The sequence below is a fragment of the Coenobita brevimanus genome, unplaced genomic scaffold (assembly GCF_032717465.1).
Source record: "Coenobita brevimanus isolate Jiangsu-jjx unplaced genomic scaffold, ASM3271746v2 jjx.HiC_scaffold_2879, whole genome shotgun sequence".
NCBI classification, from domain to species: Eukaryota; Metazoa; Arthropoda; class Malacostraca; order Decapoda; family Coenobitidae; genus Coenobita; species Coenobita brevimanus.
Window position 1 is genome coordinate 112,216 of NW_027643850.1, and position 19,018 is coordinate 131,233.

At 41.3% G+C, this 19,018-nt stretch overlaps 1 protein-coding gene across 1 annotated transcript in view; it reads left to right on the forward strand.

The window, feature by feature from the left end:
- Window positions 1–19,018, forward strand: part of LOC145390121 (uncharacterized) — a 33,471-nt gene extending 14,453 nt beyond the window's left edge. Inside the window, exons 5-10 of the mRNA XM_080265174.1 lie at window positions 4,629–4,865; window positions 7,236–7,357; window positions 9,216–9,355; window positions 10,081–10,186; window positions 12,299–12,411; window positions 18,967–19,018. Coding sequence (XP_080121300.1) covers window positions 4,629–4,865; window positions 7,236–7,357; window positions 9,216–9,355; window positions 10,081–10,186; window positions 12,299–12,411; window positions 18,967–19,018 — 770 coding nt within the window. The remainder of the gene's footprint in view (window positions 1–4,628; window positions 4,866–7,235; window positions 7,358–9,215; window positions 9,356–10,080; window positions 10,187–12,298; window positions 12,412–18,966) is intronic.

The following is a 19,018-nucleotide window of genomic DNA, read 5'->3' on the forward strand; positions in this document are numbered from 1 at the left end:
TTATTCTCATCATCAACTTAGGATATGTAAAGAATCTTCATCAACATCATCACTCTCATTGTCATCATCATCACTATAAACTTAGGAAGCATCAAGGATCCACCACCACCATCATCATCATCAACTTATAATACATAAAGGACCATCATCATCATCATCATCATCACTGCCAACATTATTCATCTGAAAAGGAAGAACGTGGTATTTAAGGTAGAAAATCAGACAAAAAGGGAAAACAGGGATATCATAGGTAAGCAGTATATGAAGAATGATGAAAAAATGGTAATGGTAGACAGTGAAGATATTAAAGATCCCTGGAGAGAGCATTATAACTGTTTGCTGAATGAGGAGTCTGACTGGAACAGGGAAAGTTTAGAGTTAGCAGATCCAAAGTTTGGCCCTTGAACTTTGATCGATGCTGATACTGGGAGCAGAGCGATAGGCAATATGCAGTTGGGGAAGGTGGTGGGTGTTTCTGGATTTACTGCTGAAAAGCTGAAGGCCTCAGGAGATATATATGAGTGGGTTTAGTTGCTGATTTGAAAAACTCAATTATATATCAGTGTGTTGTTCCAGATGACTGGCTGAAGAGTGTGACTGTAAATGTGTACAGTAAACTTTCAATTATCCCGCATAATTCAGCCAAGCCATATGCCAAATAAAGTGAAACACCAGATATTGCATAATACCCTCCATCGGCTCGACATTCAGCGTTGAGCAGGATACTGTGTTACTATCCCTGTCGACCCTCTATCCTAAAAACTTTCCCATGAATGATATTGCTTTAACAGAGCTGAGCCAGCAGTGCCAGATACTGCCTTCAGCCGTATATTGTGATGGCAGATAACTGAAAGTCAGTATCATCCGGACCTCTTTTCCCACCCTAGGGCAGGGTGAGGAGCAGCAATGTCTAGACAGCCCAAATTTGCCCAGTACAATGGTCCATGCTTCCATTCACTCATCATTCAAGCCTCCAGAATCCTGGATCTATCTGATACGTTAAAAACATTCACCACACTCTGTAGTTTCATATAAACGTATCCAATATAATCACTCTGGATGCTGTCACGTTAAAAAGGGGTGCCAAATCCCTGATCGTGAGCTTCTTCTCACAACATTCATCAAGCCAGCTCGATCTCCTGTCAGTTACCTAGCCTCACTGACTTCCATACCTTTCTTCCCCACACACTCATCCACCATACCCCTCCACCTTCTCCTTGGCCTACCTCGCCTCCTCCCTTCTTCAAATTTGCTCAGATATACCTTTTGCACCACTCTATTGTTATCCATTCTCTCCATATGACCATACCATCTCAGTGCACTCTCTCTGACTCTGGTGTCCACAGACTTCCTCACTCCACATTGTTCACGAATCATTATTTTGTATCCTATCCACTCTCTGTACTCCACATACAATCCTCAGCAGTCCCATCTCTACCGCTCTCACTCTTGACTTTTCATTTTCATGCCACACCATACTCTCACATCCATATGTTAAAGTTGGCACGAACACTTCATGTTAGCCTCGCACAGCTGCAACACTCAAGCCTGTTTGTTATCAAGGTCTTAATAGCACCAGCTTCTTTACTTCCTTGTGTCACTTGACTTTCCACTTTTTTTGCACATTTTCCTCTCTTTTCTATCACTGTACCCAGGTACTTGAACTCTCTCACCAATTGCAGTCTTTCTCCATTCACTGTAACATCACACTGGGAGTCACCTTCTTTCTCAATAACCATCACTTTACTCTTTTCTACATTTACTTTCAAGGCACGACAGTTACAGACATCTGCAAAACTCTGCACTAGTCTACTAAGTTCTTGTCCAGTATTTGCAAGTAGTACTCCATCATCAGCATACAACAAATTTGAGATATTCCATCCATCATCATTCAATACCAATGCCATCCCTCTCTCCATTACTCATGTTATTACTTCTCTCATCACCCCATCCATATATATACTGAACAACCATGGGGACATCACACAACCTTGTCACACACCCACACCGATCATGAACCATTCACTTAGATGCCCATTTACCCTTACACATGCTTCATTGCTATCATAAAAACTCTTGATGGCACCTAGCAGTTTCCCAACTACATTGTACATGTGCAAAATCTTCCACAATCCTTCTCTATCTACTTTGCTGTATGCTTTTTCCAGATCCTTGAATGCCATAAACACCTTATGGTCCTTCTCACAAGCCTTCTCCACTATTTGTCTCACAGCAAATATTTGATCCACACATTCTCTGGCACTCCTAAAGCCACCCTGTTCACCACTCACTAGGACTTCTGATATCTTTCTTACTTTCTCTGTAATAATTCTTCCAAATACCTTCCCTACCACACTTAATAAACTTATGCCACAATAATCCTTGTACCCACTTTGCTCAACTACCGGGGTACAATCATAGCCTTTTTCCAATCTGCTGGCACAGTTTCACTCATCCATGCCTTCTTACATATCTCCAAAAAGCACTTCATTCTGCTCTCTCCACTACACTTAATTATCTCTGCATACACCTCAACTACTTTCCCATGTTTCAGCCACTTCACAGCATTCTTCACCTGTGCAAGTGTCACGTTTCCTATCACTGCATTCCTCTGCGCATCCTCAATCATGATTACAGTGGCTCTGCTCTCTCTATATTTATTCACCAAGCTTTCAAAATATTCTCTCCCTATTGTCCCTACTTCATCCCCATGGGTTAAAAATCTACCACTTACATCCTTCACTCTTTCACATTTCTTTCCACTGTCACTTCTACATTTATGCACCTCTTTCCAGTATAACTTTCTATTTTCAGAGAAATTTGCATTCATTTTTCTTCCTTGATCATCATTTATCTCCTTTTCCTCTTCACTAGTCTCTTTACGTGCTTCTTGCACTCAATATATTCAGTTCTTATTTCAATTGAACCCCTGTCCTTTAACCACTCCAGCCACTTCGTTCTCTTTTCCTTCACCGCTCTCTTAATCTCTTCACGTCACCATGCCGTACCTTTCTTCTTTGTTGTTACTCTTGCCACACCACACACCACTTCAGCATTCCTAACTAAGCAGTCCCTATATGCATTCTACAGGATGTCCAGATCCATTTCAGACTTTCTCCCTGACTGCTCCTCTCTCTCCTGGTCCACCTCACTCCTTTCAGCCTGATCTTGCATACCACAATCATGTGATCTGACAGACCACATCGTTCTCTTACTGCCTTCGTATCAGCAACCATTCCCAGCATCGACCTCCACAAGCACATAATCAATCAGGCTTCATTCAACTTGATCCCCATTCCCTCTATACCATGTATATTTATGTGCATCTCTATGTTTGAAATACGAGTTACAAATGCAGGACCTCCTTTCCTGACATATATCCTTCAGTTGCTTCCCGTTATCAATTTCTCCTGGTACTCCATTACAACCCATTATGTCATCCTCAGGACCAGTGCCTACTCTTCCATTCATATTGCCCATTACAATCACTTTCTAGCTCCTAGGCATTTCTCCCACTGCTTCATCCAGCTCATTCCAAAACCTGTCTTTCTCTCTCTCACTCCTGTCATCACACTGTGCATATGCTAGAATCACAGTGGCAGCCACTTTCACCTTCTCAAACTTGAACATGACATACATACATCTCAGGGTGACACATTTGTAATCTCTCATTCCATTCTGCCACACCTCATTCATCAACAAAGCAACTCCTTCCTTGCATCTTCCTCACCCATTCATGCCTGACCTCACACACTTTACACCCTCCCACTCCTCCACTGCACACCCTTTCATCTTTGTTTCACACAGTGTCATCATGGCATATCTCGCACTCTTGAACACATTCACCACTTCCGCCCTCTTGCTGTCCTGATTCACACCTCTCACATTCCACATGGCCATGAAACCTGTCCATTTGGTTGGGGTCCTTGGCTGATATTGGGTCCTCTGAGGCTCTCCAAAACATTTGCCATGATTAAGTGATTTTTGATAGGGGAATCTGGGGTATACTTAACCTTGCCAAAAAACCCAGTTATATGGTTGCCACCCAGTGTAGTAAATGGTTTCCAGGGTACAGGAAACCTTTAGGCTTGTCACTCAGTATAGAGACCATAGGGCATCCCTACACTGAGTGACAGGATGATTGTCCCCCCCATGTACCACAAAAGTTAACTGTATATATCAACAGTATATTAGAAACAGAGATACAATGGTACATTATATCAGACACACAGATAAAATCTAGGGGGGGCCTACGTAACCAAAGAGAGTACGGGGCTATGTGTATTTATGAATCCAATCCCAAGGTGGGATTCTCAAACACATTTGCAATCGATTCCCTGTTATAACTTATATGTATTTTACAGGAAGAACCAGAGATATGAGAGATTCTGTACTGCCCTTTTCTTGTTCTTCCCTCAAAAAATATATATATTAACCTATGATAATATCTCTCATAACCAAGATTTCTTTTTCTGGGAAGAACAAGAGACATGGGAAGACACTGTACTGTCCTTTCTTTGTCCTTCCTGGGAATACATATCACAGTTACAACAGGGCCTTGATCATAAATACAGTTATGTTCAAGAATCTCACTCCCAGTTTCTTATTTTTGAGCATCTCTTCTACAGAGCGTCCGTCAAGCTTGGAGGTGACCCGGAAGAAACGTTTGACAGTGACAGAGGAGCTTCTGACAGTGGCGGTGGAGGACGACCAACACTCCCTCTCCTCCCTCAGCCAACACACCAATGACGATGATGACGACGATGACGATGACGCACAGATGCTCTCACATGATGAGTTCACTGATATGCTTACGCCAGATGACATAGACACACCGGATGAACTAGAGGAATCCATCATGGAGCGTGAGTTTTTTTTTCTCTTTTTCTTTATGTGTTAACTCTGGGCAAAGGATTAACAGCCATTTCATCATGTCTGACCATGGGCACAGGCTTACCTTAACCCATTCTGTTACATCAAGCAGTCCTCCTACATTTTGCATACCTCCATAATTATGTCATCACCTGGTCTGAATATATCAAAGGGTTATATGAAATAATGACAATCACGCACAGGTGCTTTCACAAGACAAGTTCATTGATAATGCAGACACACTAGATGTACGGCAGGAATCCATTATGGAATGTAAGTATTGCTAAGAGCTGTTTGGTTACAACAAAAGGTTACATGAAAAGAACCTATGTGACAATGATGAAGATGATACACAGATGCTTTCATGTGGCGAGTTCACCAATGTGCTCACCCGTGTTGACAGAGATACACTGGATGAACTGTGAAATCCAGGGGCATCTGCAGGATTTTTTGTAAGGGGGGGCAAAATAAAAGAAATTATACATATATGTGCTGACTGAACATATAATTCACTATAAAATATAGTATCAAGATGTACTTAAATTGCAGGCGAAAAGTATTCATATGCTGATGTGCTATAACTCAAAGGAACGAAAATATACGTGACGTCCGGAAAAGTTCTAGACACACTTTGGAATTCTAAGGTGGGGCAACTGCCCCCCCTTGCCCCCCTCTCCAGACACCCATGGTGACATCCATCATGGAGTGTGAGTATTGCTGACTGAAAATTGGTCTGGCTGTATCAAAAGGTTGCATGGTTCTGGATAGGGATGACTTCACAAGGTGACACCAGTGTAATGGGGTGATACTACTGCCTAGTTATACAAGCCCTCCTAGCCTTCCTATCCCCTGAAAGGAGGAGGATTGAATGCAAGGGCAACTTCAACCTGCAATTTACTGGGTTCTTGTCCTTTTTTTTTTTTTCTAAACAAAAGACAAACAGAGGAAGGAAAAACCAAACAAAACAAAATATCAACCACCAAATTACAGGTATCCTCCATTCATAAAAACTCTGCAACAGTTTGACTTAAACTGCTGAAGGCTGAAGTTTTGGGGAAAAATCTGGGGAATCAAGTTCCAGAGAGAAGTAGTTTGGAGAATAAAGGAATTCTGATATGCAGAAGTTCTACAATATGGCAGTGTGACAGTCAAGTCATGGTGCTACCAGATGCCCATGTAGCACAGGGGAATGTATGGAGAGATGGCACAATGGATGCAACTTTGAGAATTTGCCATAAAAGTATCTGTAAAATAATTCAAGGGAGGCAATACTTTGTCTGACTTGTAAGAGAGGTAGTTAATTTATAATTGCAGGATTATTAATTATTCTTATAGCTTTGCTCTGAATTTTGTCCAGTTGTTTTAGTGGAAAATCTCCACATCCACTCCACATGGGAAAGCATTATTTATGCTGAGACTGCACATGACTTGCAAATTACAGCTAACTGCTCATTAGGGTAGACATTATGGATTTTGTATGAAAATCCAAGTTTCTTTGAAGCAGTTTTATAGCATGTGACCTTGCATGAATTTCATGAATCTATAGTTATTAGGCAGGAATGCATCCCCTTGGTTATTCACCTAAAATAAATGCACTACAGTGATAAGTTCCATAATATCACAGTTTTTTCCATGCAGCCAGTAGGATATATGAGGTACATGCACAAGCAAAATGATGCCATGTTTCCTCTCGTGGAATCGTCATACCATACAGGGTTGATCATGGTATTACTTATGTTTTATATGAACTGGCAACTAAATTAAGTGCCAAAACTAGCTAATTACTTTCCTACAGTTGCTGATAACTGCTGAAAAAAGATATCAGAGATGTTCAGTAAGCTTTGTAACAATATAAATGTCTCATCCTGGACTCTAACAATTTGTCAAAGTTTCATGCCTGAGAGTGATGATTATGTGCCTTGTTACAGAGCTTGTAATCACATACCACTCTTATGGTAGTATCTCCCGAGTTGATGATAGCCATCCATCTACTACCGAAACAGGGAAATTGGCAAGTGAGCTTTACAGGTGACAAAAGAACTTTAACACTCAATCTTTCTGTAACTTACAGTGGCTTTATTTGAAGAAAAAAAAAAAAAAAAAAAAAAAAAAAACTGCTGTTGTTGTGCCATCATGCTCATCTGAAACATGAACCCAGTGGACTGCAGGTGTACATTGTCCTTCCCCTGCAGTCCATCAACCTCTTTTCAGGGGATAGGATGAGAGTTCAGGGGCATTAGCATTATCAGGCAGTGGAGTTGCCTGGTTATATCAGTGACACAACATGAAGACATCCCTTCTCCAAAAAAAAAAAGAAGAAGAAAAAAAAAAATAGATAACAAGAACCTTCTATCTTGATTCAGGTCTGGGTCCTCAGCCAAGGATAGAGCCACTACCTGAGTACACAGCAGTGCAGGAAACCAGTGAGGAACGGTCATGGCGATCAGTTGTCAAATCTGGAATTGAACGGAGGATTGACATGAAGGTCAGTACATCATCATTTATCCATCATCCAATCTTTTATTGCCCCACCAGGAACATAGGGACCCTGGGTTGGTCTACTTAATTCCTGATTTTTGATGTGAGAATGACCAATCTATTGTCCCAGAATGGTATTGTGTGAGCAGTAAACCCCATCCACCCATAGTACGTACTGTACACCTTTATGAGCAACATCTGCTTGGATACTTTCAGTCAGTATATCTGTATAACCAAATGGTTTTTGGTGGTTAAGTGGGTTAAGGCACTGTGACCAGATGGAGCCTCTATGGGTTTCATCTGAGGAGGGAGTTGGGGGCTCTTTGCTTGCACAATGCCACTCACGGGAAAGTGGGGCTGGTCACCATTGCCTATAAATATTAGGAATGGGTAGCCTATGCCTGGGCCTCAGGGCCCATTTTTTATATGGGCAAAATGGGATTGCATGATGGTACATTTATTGCAAGAAATGTTAAATGACGCGAACAGAGAAAGTCTCAAAGTAGGGCTAAAGATGAACTGGACTACTGTAATGTGTAATCTTCACACACCAAAGAGCATCATCAGTATACCAGAAGAAATTCTTGAAGTAGTCAAGGAGTACAGTTACTTGGGGCAAATACTAAAATTAATGATAGACCACGATAACAAAATAAAAAGTTGCATTACAATTGGAGGGAAAGCTTTTGGTAAACAGAAAGACATTATGAAAAGTAGCTTGGCAATATGTATGAAACAAAAAGTGTATAACAAATGAATTATTCCAGCTATGATGTGTGGTTGTGATACCTGGAAACTAATAAAATCAATGGAAAATATACTAATCCGTTCTCAGAAAGCAATGGAAAAGTCAGTGTTGGGAATATCTCTATGAGACAGGAAAAGATCAACTTGGGAGAGAGAGCAGACAAAAGTTAGTACATTATAGAAGTTATAAAAGAACAGAAATGGAGGTGAGCTGGCCATGTAGCTAGAATAAGGGATAACCGATGGAGCAAGAGGCTGACTGACTGGACATCAACAGATTGTAAGCATAGCAGAAAAAGGCCAGACAGGAGGAGGAGATATGAGAACGAGATATTTTCAGGGAAAATGTGACAGAGATTGCCTCAGTCAAGGAATTCGTGGAGAAGGTAAGGGAAGGCCTTTGTTCAGCAGTAGACTTATAATGGCTGCTGCTGCTGATGATGATGATGACATACAAATAGAGTATATATATATATATATATATATATATATATATATTGTGTATATATATATTGTGTATATAAAGCAAACTCTCTTGTATGTGCTGCCACATCTTCTAGAATGCATCATTATCTGTCACAGCAAATGGAGGCAAATTTTAAAAAACTTACAGGATGCTCAAAATTAGAAATCCATACCATCCGATGGGAGTTCTGCCCCTCAGACACTGCCGTAAGTCTCATCACCAAAACACTGCTTTTGATGTTGCGAAATTTGGCAATTTTCTAACTTGTTAACTGTATGTCGCTATCTTTAGCTTTCTTACGTTCAGCATTAATTATATAAATTTTCCTCGTCTTCAATACGTTTCATACTCATATTTTCTAGGGTATCTCATCCCAAAATGGATGATGTGTTGGTTCTCCCCCCCTCTCCCAAGGCCATCACTCTCACTGTAACGATTGTGACTGCAAGGTGGAGTCAGAATCCCAGGAGCATGAATGGTGAGTGAATGAGAGTGCAGCCTAGTTAACTAGGCAGAAATTAGATAGTTCTCCCTCTAGTTTATTAGTGTTTTTTATTGCTCTCTTAACCCTACCTCACCCCACCCTTGTATGGGAAAAGAGGTTGGGATGATGATGATGATGATGATGATGCTGGTGATGATAATGTTGCAGGTGATTGAGCCGTACAAGAAAGTGTTGAGCCACGGGGGTTACTATCCAGGGGCTAATGAGGCCATCATCGTCTTTTCTGCCTGCTTCCTCCCTGACAGGTCACGCAAAGACTATGATTATGTCATGGACAACCTCTTCATGTAAGTTTTCTTCCAGCTTGAATGAAATTACTGTATTTTAAAATAATGTAGGCCTAATGCTGGAATAGTGATTTATATGGAAATATAAATAAAGTATCAGCTGCTTTTATATGACTGGTACTGCTAACTTACACAATGGAAATACAAGTACAGTATATGAAACTTGTATAAAGTCTTAATAAAATATATAAGTGAAACTTATCAAGGGTGATCCATGTATTATGCAACCAAAGTTCATGTGTTGCTGGGACAGCTCAGTCAGCAATACTATATCCTTTTAACTCTAACTTGGCCTAAAACTGCCATGTCAACATCATTAATGATGAGTTGTAACAATAAATTAACACTAGAATATGATGTCACCTATAAAGATATGCTATGAAAAGGATGTTCAGGTGTAGTATTGTCTTTTTCTCCCACTAGCAACATGAAATAAGTCACTAAAGGACAAAAATCTGAGCCATGTTATAGTAAAAATAGTATAGTGCATACCCTGCATCATTTTCTACTTCCCATAGCCTTTTTCATGCCTTTTACTGTTTATTCTATTATGTTCACTGACTGTACAGTTAATTAATAATTTCATGAGGCAGCCAAAATGACTTTGTTCCTCACATTAGTAGACAGTCCTTCCTGCAACAGACAAGACTGGAGAGCACAATAGATGGACCACCTAATACATTAATGGCACAAAGGTATATGAAACTTATATATTACTTGTACAGGTATGTGCTGACAACACTAGACCAGTTAATTGCAGAGGACTACATACTAATCTATCTACACGGGGCCACAACACGAGGCAACATGCCTTCCTTTGCATGGCTTAAGGTAATTATTATGCAATGTATCATGTGATGGAAAGTATTATGAGAAATACCTTGAGAAGGTCTGGCCATTTGGAGGGAATGGAGAAGAGACACTGACTAGCAGAGTGTAGGTGAGGTGGAAGGGGATGGGGGAGGCTGAGGATGAGATGGAAGGAAGGACTGGAGAGGTATATATATCATATATATATATATATATATATATATATATATATATATTCAAGTACTTGGGTAGTGTGATGAGTAAGGATGGAAGTTTGGGGGATGAAGTGCGTGAAAGGGTACAGCAGGGAAGGAAGGTTGTTGGTTCACTGAAAGCAGTGATGAGAAATAGGGAGGTGAGTATGGAAGTTAAGAAGTCACTGCATGATAGTATTGTGATCCCTACCCTGATGTATGGAAGCGAGGCGTGGACCTTGCAAGAGGGGAAGAAGTCAAGAGTGGGAGCAGTGGAAATGAGTTACTTGAGAGGAGCATGTGGAGTGATATGGTGGGACAGGTTGACGAATGAAGAAGTGAAGGAACGTTGTGGGGTGGATGTGGATGTGGTTGAGAAGATTAGGAGAAATACACTGAGGTGGTTTGGACATGTGGAGAGAATGGAGAATGAAAGACTGACTAAGAGGATGTATGTAGGTGAGGTGGAGGGAGGGAGAGGGAGGTGTAGACCGAGGATGAGGTGGAGGGATGGAGTTAAGAGATATATGAGGGAGGGGAGGGGTGAGTTGGGGGGAGGGTAGTCAAATGGTGGGTGACAGAGCAACTTGGAGGCATTTTGTCTACGGCCACCCTTTGCGGGATTAGGGCGTCAGGCTATAGATAGATAGATAGATAGATTTAACTAAAGAACAGAGGAAGGAAAAACAAGTAAATAACCAAAAAAACCAATCCATACGCCAGACTACTGGTGTCCCCCATTCATAAAATATCTGTAACAGTTGGACTTGAACGGCTGTAGGTTGAAGTCTGGGGGGAAACAACTCCAGGGAAGCGAGTTCCAGAGACATGCAGTTCAGGAAATGGATGAATTCTGATAGGCAGAAGTTCTACAACATGGCAGTGTGACGTTCCAGTCATGCGCGCTACCAGATGCCTGTGTAGCATGACGGAAGGCATGGAGAGGTGGCACAATGGATGCAACTTCATCTGAGCATTTGCCATAAAAGTTCCTGTAAAATAATGCATGGGATGCAACATTCCTTCTTACATGTAGGAGAGGCAGTTTATTTATAATAGCAGGGTTATTAATAATTCCAACATCATTGTTCTGAACTTTGACTAGTTGTTTTAGTGCAACCTCTCCACATCCATTCCACAAGGGTGAGCAATATTTTACTGACAGTGCACATGACACTTATCAATTATAGCTAACTGTTTATAGGTGAAGAAGTTACAGACTGTACAACAAACCAAGTTTCTTTGAATAACAGTGGTGTGAACTGGAGAGAGGGCAGGCTGATGGGGGAGGATACAGTGACATGTGGATGATTAAACAGTAGCAGCCCATTCTGGGACCAAGGCATTTAGTTGCAGATACCTAGATAGACACAGATAAATTATTAACCTCTACAATACAGTATATCAATGCCTTTTAATAGTCTGAGGAAACAAGTCAAGTGTGAGAGGAGTGGAAGTGATATATTTGAGAGAAATATGTGGCATAAGAGAGAGAGAGAGACTACTGTTGACTTTAAGTAGCATTGTCATGTTGATTTGGATGTGCTGGAAAGCATTATAAGTATCTGGAAATGGTGTGGCCATGTTAAGAAAAAAAGGAGAATGAGAGACTGACTAGGTGAGTGTGTGTGAGTTGGAGAGGGAGAGGAGAAAAGGGAAACTGGGATGAGATGGTGGGACGAAGTGGAGAGTTACATGTGTGAGGATGTGAGTTGGAGAGAGGGAAGCTTGATGGTAGAGAACAGGATGAAATGGAGGCGATTTGTTTGTGACCACTTAAGCATCTCGTCACAGAGTTCAATGATGATTATTATTAAAATATTATTATTATTACTATTATTATTATTATTATCATCATTTTCATTATTATTATTATTATTATTATTATTATAATTATTTTTATTATTATTATTATCATTCTTGTTATTGTTGTTGCCAGAGGTGTTACCAGATGATTGACCGTCGCCTGCGCAAAAACCTGCAGGGGCTGTACCTGGTTCATCCCACTTTCTGGGTCAAAACTGTTGTTGTCATGACACGGCCTTATGTCAGGTCAGTTCTTCAGTAATCAGTGTTCATCACAAAAGAGTCTGTGCTTCTCTGTCATACAGCTGGTCCTCCATATTGGTAGGTTCATTATTTGTGGGTTTGGTAGTGCTGTTATCTTTTTCATAATGGTGACATCTTTTATGGTTTGCTTGCAATCAACAGATGATTTAGACAACTTTTCAGAATGTTTTGTGGTAGTGATGGGGTTAATGAAGGCAGTTTGAAAATATTATCCTATGGTGGATAAAATCATCCAAAGACAGCATAAACATATTTAATACATGCCATCAAATTGTAGGGGTTAAGCACCTCAAAATACACATCAAACAAGTAGATTTTAACATCTGATGATGCTCTGAGGCACTACAAAATGTCTTAGGCAATCACATAGTCAAATTACAATAGCAGAGGCTATTTTGGAGTGAGCCATATATTTGTAGGTATCTTGCAGTTTCTGGATGAGTTCATACTGTATCCCATGTGATTACGGGAGCCAAAATATTTCACTTTAACTTGGTCAAAAATTACCATTTCTCCATTTTGAATGCTTAGTTACAACAACAGATTAGCACTAGAATATTATGCTTGCCATGTTAAGGATGTATAGCATTGTTTCATTCTGCCACTAAGCTATGTGAAATAAATGGCAAAAGGACAAAAACATGGGGTTAAATTACAAAGAAAAATCTATAGTCCTCATTTACGTATAACCCTTACTCTAAAGTTGTTACAGTTGAATCATTACTAAGTCAATTATGAATTAATACCTTTCCTTCAAATGGTCAACCGTTGTATAAAGGCAAGGGTGATAAGTATGAATGTACTAGCTTTAGGGGTATAAGTCTGTTGAGTGTTGTAGGTAAGGTGTATGGTAGAGTGTTAATTATGAGAGTTAGAGAGGGTACAGAGGGAGTGATTGGTGATGAGCAGTGTGGCTTTAGGAGAGGGAGGGGATGCGTTGATGAGGTGTTTGCTGTGAGACAAGTGTGTGAAAAGTATTTAGCGAAAGGTAAGGATGTGTTTTGGGCATTTATGGATTTAGAGAAAGCGTATGATAGAATTGATAGGGAGGCTTTGTGGACTGTTTTAAGATTGTATGGACTTGATGGTAGGTTACTAAAAGGGGTGAAAAGTTTTTATGTAAATAGTAGAGCGTGTATAAGAGTGGGAAATGCTGTGAGTGATTGGTTTCCTGTGAGAGTGGGGCTGCGACAGGGATGTGTGACGTCGCCTTGGTTGTTTAATATTTACATGGATGGTGTTGTAAGGGAGGTGAATGCAAGAGTTTTAGGTGGAGGTCTTAGTCTGGTGAATGTTGATGGTGGAGAGTGGAATCTGAAGCAGCTGCTCTTTGCAGATGATACTGCACTGGTGGCTGATTCAGAGGAGAGATTGAGACAGTTGGTAGAGGAGTTTGGAAGGGTGTGTGAAAGGAGGAAATTGAAAGTAAATGGGAATAAGAGTAAAGTGATGAAGTGTACGAGGTTGGTAGATGGTAGGGGGATGAATATAGTTTTGAATGGCGAGTTTTGCTTGAGGAGGTAGAGTGTTTTAAATATCTAGGGTCACATGTTTCTATGGATGGAAGAATAGATGCAGAAGTGAAGTTTAGAATAAATGAAGTAGGAAAGGTGCTGGGAGGAATGAAAAAAATGTTTAGATGTCGTTCGCTTAGAATGGATGTAAAGAGAAGGCTGTATGAGGGTGTTGTGGTACCGACTGCATTGTATGGGGCTGAAACATGGAATATGGGTGTAGCAGAGAGGAAAAGTTTGAATGTAATGGAGATGAGGTGTCTGAGGAGTATGTGTGGAGTGACGCGTATGGATCGAGTGCGGAATGATGAAGTGCGAAGGAGAACTGGAGTTGTTCGGGAGATGGCTGGTAGAGTTGAGCAGAGGGTGTTGCGATGGTTTGGGCATATGGAGAGAATGGATAATGAGCGATTGGTGAAAAAGATAACTAGATCTGATGTGAGAGGTGTAAGGCTGACAGGAAGACCACAAATAGGATGGATGGACAGTGTGAAGAGAGCGCTAGATGCAAAAGGGACGTCTGTTGAGCAAGGAAGAGTGGCTGTGCGTGACAGAAATGGGTGGAGAGAAATTGTGAATGAATAAGTGATGACGCAGCCCTGAGGGGATATTCTCCCCCATTTGGTCTGATCAGCTATTTCAGGTCAGGTGCAGGTAAGGGGATGAGTCTGTTATGATGTGGCAGGGGTAAAGCAGCTCTGCTGTCGGGCCCTGCTGCGGATGTCACTGATTGCATTGCGCAGTTGACCCTTGTGCAGTGTGGTGCGGTGAGGATCTGTCCGTTCTCCCCTTTGGGGCTAAGATGCGAATGAACGTCTTTGAATGGATGAGTAAATGGGGAGTGTGTCGTCCTGTCTCGGCTACCTCCCTTTCTTTGGGTGAAGCAGCCTAGGTATATAGATGGAGAGATAGATAGTGTATCAGTGCCTATTAGTGCCTGCGTGTATTAGTGTGCGTGCATGCGCTGATCAGTGCTTGTATCAGTGTTTGCGTGAATGAATATGTGCCCACTCTTTCAGCCTCTTCCATTTTGGACTGAAAGAATCGTTCCATTTCCTCCACTTCCAAACCCCGCATCCTCTCACGTTTACCTCATTCAGTTGCATGCACTCACCTCTGCATCATGTTCTCTGTCTCTGCCTCCTTCTTTCTGTCTCAGTCTCTCTCTCGGTCTTTCTACCCTTCTACTTACCTGATTTCCTCTCCTCAGTTTTCCCTGTCCTTGTAACTGATCCAATCTCTCTCTCTCTAAATCTTCCTCTGCCTGTGCCTCTGTCTCTCTGTTAGTCTCTGCTTCCGTCTGTCTCTTTCTTTGTCTGTCTCGGCAGTTCCACTTAAGGTGAAGAGTTTTGAGATGTCATAAGTTGAATAAAATCTCGTGGTAGTTGCAATAATTAAATCTAGTAGACATCGTATTGAAGGGGTTCATTATAGTGTGGATACCGACAAGCAATTTTATTCATTTAGGAAGCAACCTTTCCTAGTTGAAAGGGTGAGCTTTAGTCTTCATATCCCCCTCATTACTGTTAGGTCATCGGATTGAAGGTTAGATGTCATAAGCTTTTGGGCCATATTATATGTGACTTGAGATTTCCTAACACCTTTTCCATAGCAAATTATTTTGTACATTACACCTTGGTGTAATTCTGAAGGTTACTGATGGAAATTATGTGTATATCAGGAAACCATTTACTATGCTGGGTTGTAACCATATAACCAGATTTTGGCGCCTGGTGGGTTAGTGGGTAATTGTGATGTTCCAATTGGATTGAGCGGGTGAAGGTTTATATCCAAGGGGTGGTTGGGGTTGATTGCTTATGTAATGCCACTCAGGAATGAGTGAGGCTGGTCACTCTCATCTTAAATGTCGGGACCAGTTGCCTAGCCCTGGGCACCTATGCTCCACATGGGGCAATGTAGGATTGGATGATGGGTAGATGGATGAATTATTATTAAAAACATCTTGCATTTGGTATTGCCAAGTTATTTAACTCATGTTGTCTCCAGATGATAATGTTCTTGCTGCCAACAAGCTACTTTTGTTAATCAAGGTTTGAAAGGAAAGAACTAATGTATAGTATATTTTCAGGTGCGTGAGTTGACTGAGCCATGGAAACCGCCTACAGAGAGGGAGCAGGGGGGGAGAAGAAAGCCAAATTAATACCAACCAGCTGCCACGTTAATACCAGCCAGCTGCCTGGACAGGAAACTAGAAGTTCCCTTTCTCCTACGGTCCACCATCCTCCTCATTTGGCATAGAGAGTTGAGGGAGAAGAAAGGGGAGACTGAGGATAAGGTAGGAATGGAGAAGTATATGAGAGGGGGGGATCAGTGAAATGGCAGGAGACAGGGTGACTTGGAGGCAATTTGTTTGTGGCCACCCCTTACAGGATTAAGGCGTCTTGTTATAGGTAGACAGGTAGTGTAGATTTATTCAAACCAGAGACCAGTATCTCATTTTGGTGTGTGTTTGATTTTTTACTGAGCAGATAGATGATGATTGGATGACATTTGTATGGGGGAGTACATGATGAGGGTTGACAGCACTTATTTAACTTGAAAAGTTGGATGGATTATTGGATGGTTTTTATGAAATGCATGTGTGTGGATAGTTATGCCTGTGTTGTGGTATCAGGATTTCAGGGGCTTGAATGATGTGTGGGGATGTGGCCCATTAGGCATGCCATTGAGACTTAGAGTAGTTCTCGTTATTCTTAAAGTAGTTATTATTATTACTATTATTATTATTTGTGGTAGGTGGGGGCGCTCACCATCCACGCACTCGATGTAGCGCTGTTCTCGGGTGTCTGCCCTTTCCTCTCCTTCATCCTTCTTTCCTTCTATTCTCTTCTGTCTTTCTTTCCTTCATTCTTTCCTTGTCCTTCTGCCTACGGGTGACTTTACATTCCCTCTTCTGTCTTTCTTTCCTTCATTCTTTCCCCTTCCTTCAACCTGTGGGTGACTACACTGAGTGACAAGTCAAATGGTTTCCTGTGCACCAGGAAACCATTTACTATGCTGGGTTGTAACCATATAACCAAATTTTGGCACCTGGTGATTTAGTGGGTAATTGTGATGTTCCAATTGGATTGAGCCGGTGAAGGTTTATATCCAAGGGGTGGTTGGGGTTGATTGCTTATGTAATGCCACTCAGGGATGAGTGAGGCTGGTCACTCTCATCTTAATTGTCGGGACCAATTGCCTAGCCCTGGGCTCCTATGCTCCACATGGGGCAATGTAGGATTGGATGATGGATGGATGGATGAATTATTATTAAAAATATCTTGCACTTGGTATTGCCAAGTTATTTAACTCATGTTGTCTCCAGATGATAATGTTCTTGCTGCCAACAAGCTACTTTTGTTAATCAAGGTTTGAAAGGAAAGAACTAATGTGTAGTATATTTTCAGGTGTGTGAGTTGACTGAGCCATGGAAACCACCTACAGAGAGGGAGCAGGGGGAGAGAAAGCCAAATTAATACCAACCAGCTGCCACATTAATACCAGCCAGCTGCCTAGAGAGGAAACCAGAAGTTCCCTTTCTCCTACGGTCCACCATCCTCCTCATTTGGCATAGGGAGTTGAGGGAGAAGGAAGGGGAGACTGAGGATAAGGTAGGAATGGAGAGGTATATGAGAGGGGGGGATCAGTGAAATGGCAGGAGACAGGGTTATTAAAGTACTTATTATTATTACTATTATTATTATTTGTGGTAGGTGGGAGCGCTCACCATCCACTCACTCGATGTAGAGCTGCTCTCGAGGGTCTGCCCTTTCCTCTCCTCCATCCTTCTTTCCTTCCATCCTCTTCTCTCTTTCTTTCCTTAATTCTTTCCTCATCCTTCTGCTTACAGGTGACTTTACACCCCCTCTTCTTTCTTTCTTTCCTTCATTCTTTCCCCTTCCTTCTGCCTGTGGGTGACTCTACACTGAGTGACAAGCCAAATGGTTTCCTGTACACCAGGGAAACATTTACCATGCTGGATGCTAGTCATAGGTAGTTCTTAGGCTGATGAGGACTATGAGGAGTTCAAGTATAAGCAGACGAGACTACGTGGTTCAGAGGCTGATGAAGGCTATGAGAAGACCATGAATGATTTGAGAGAGTTGTCATTGTTTAATCAGACAGGACGTGTGCGACTCCCGTCATGGTGTGTGTAATCAGCAGTAAAAAGCCTTGCACGAGGGAGGTAGGAAGCTTAAAACATGCTCTTGACAAATTACCAATAGCAGGAGTGTAATAGATAATAAACACCCTTGCACGAGAGGGAAGTAGGAGGCACTGAGTATATCTATTAACTTTTGCCATAAAAGACTGAACCTGAGTCTGTTATCTGGCAGCCACATACGAAAAGACATAAAACAAGGCATATCCAATGACTTTCAGTACAGCAACGTCTCTTCAAGCTTATTCTTACTTCAGACGATTTTATTCAACTTGGACAACGTATCTGCTAATGAAACTTGGGCAGGATATCTGGTACACAAGGCTGTATCTACTACAGTTTTTCTAATTCCAGTATTTTCCACGACGCTGTTATACACTCGTCCACAGAGCGAAATAAACTGAAAACATTTGCTGTATTCCGGAAGAACCAATCGTATCTATAAAAGGAACTGTTCTTAAGCAGTTCACCTTTAGTCACACGAAACACGAAACATACAAGCATATAAAGCTGCAGTAACACAAAGTACAAACAAAATATATAAAACAGACGAATAACGGAGCACCAGATACAGAAAACACATGGAACATGAAGCAAACACATGCGCTCACACACACACACACACACATGTATACATAAAATATTCACACATTCACTCACACGTGCACCAGGCAAGCATATATATAAAAAAAAATGTTAGTGTACACCATGCATGAGATAACATGTACGTGCAGAGATATTCGCAAATTGGAATGACAATTTTTTATGCCTTATTCTGAGAGAAATCCACATTTATAATATTAGTTTTATGTAGCCATATAATGTGCAGTTATAGTAATCATTCCATTTTCCTTGCAGGGACAGTGTGTACCGTCCTCCTCGTTTTCACCCATCTCAGGATCTTTGGTGA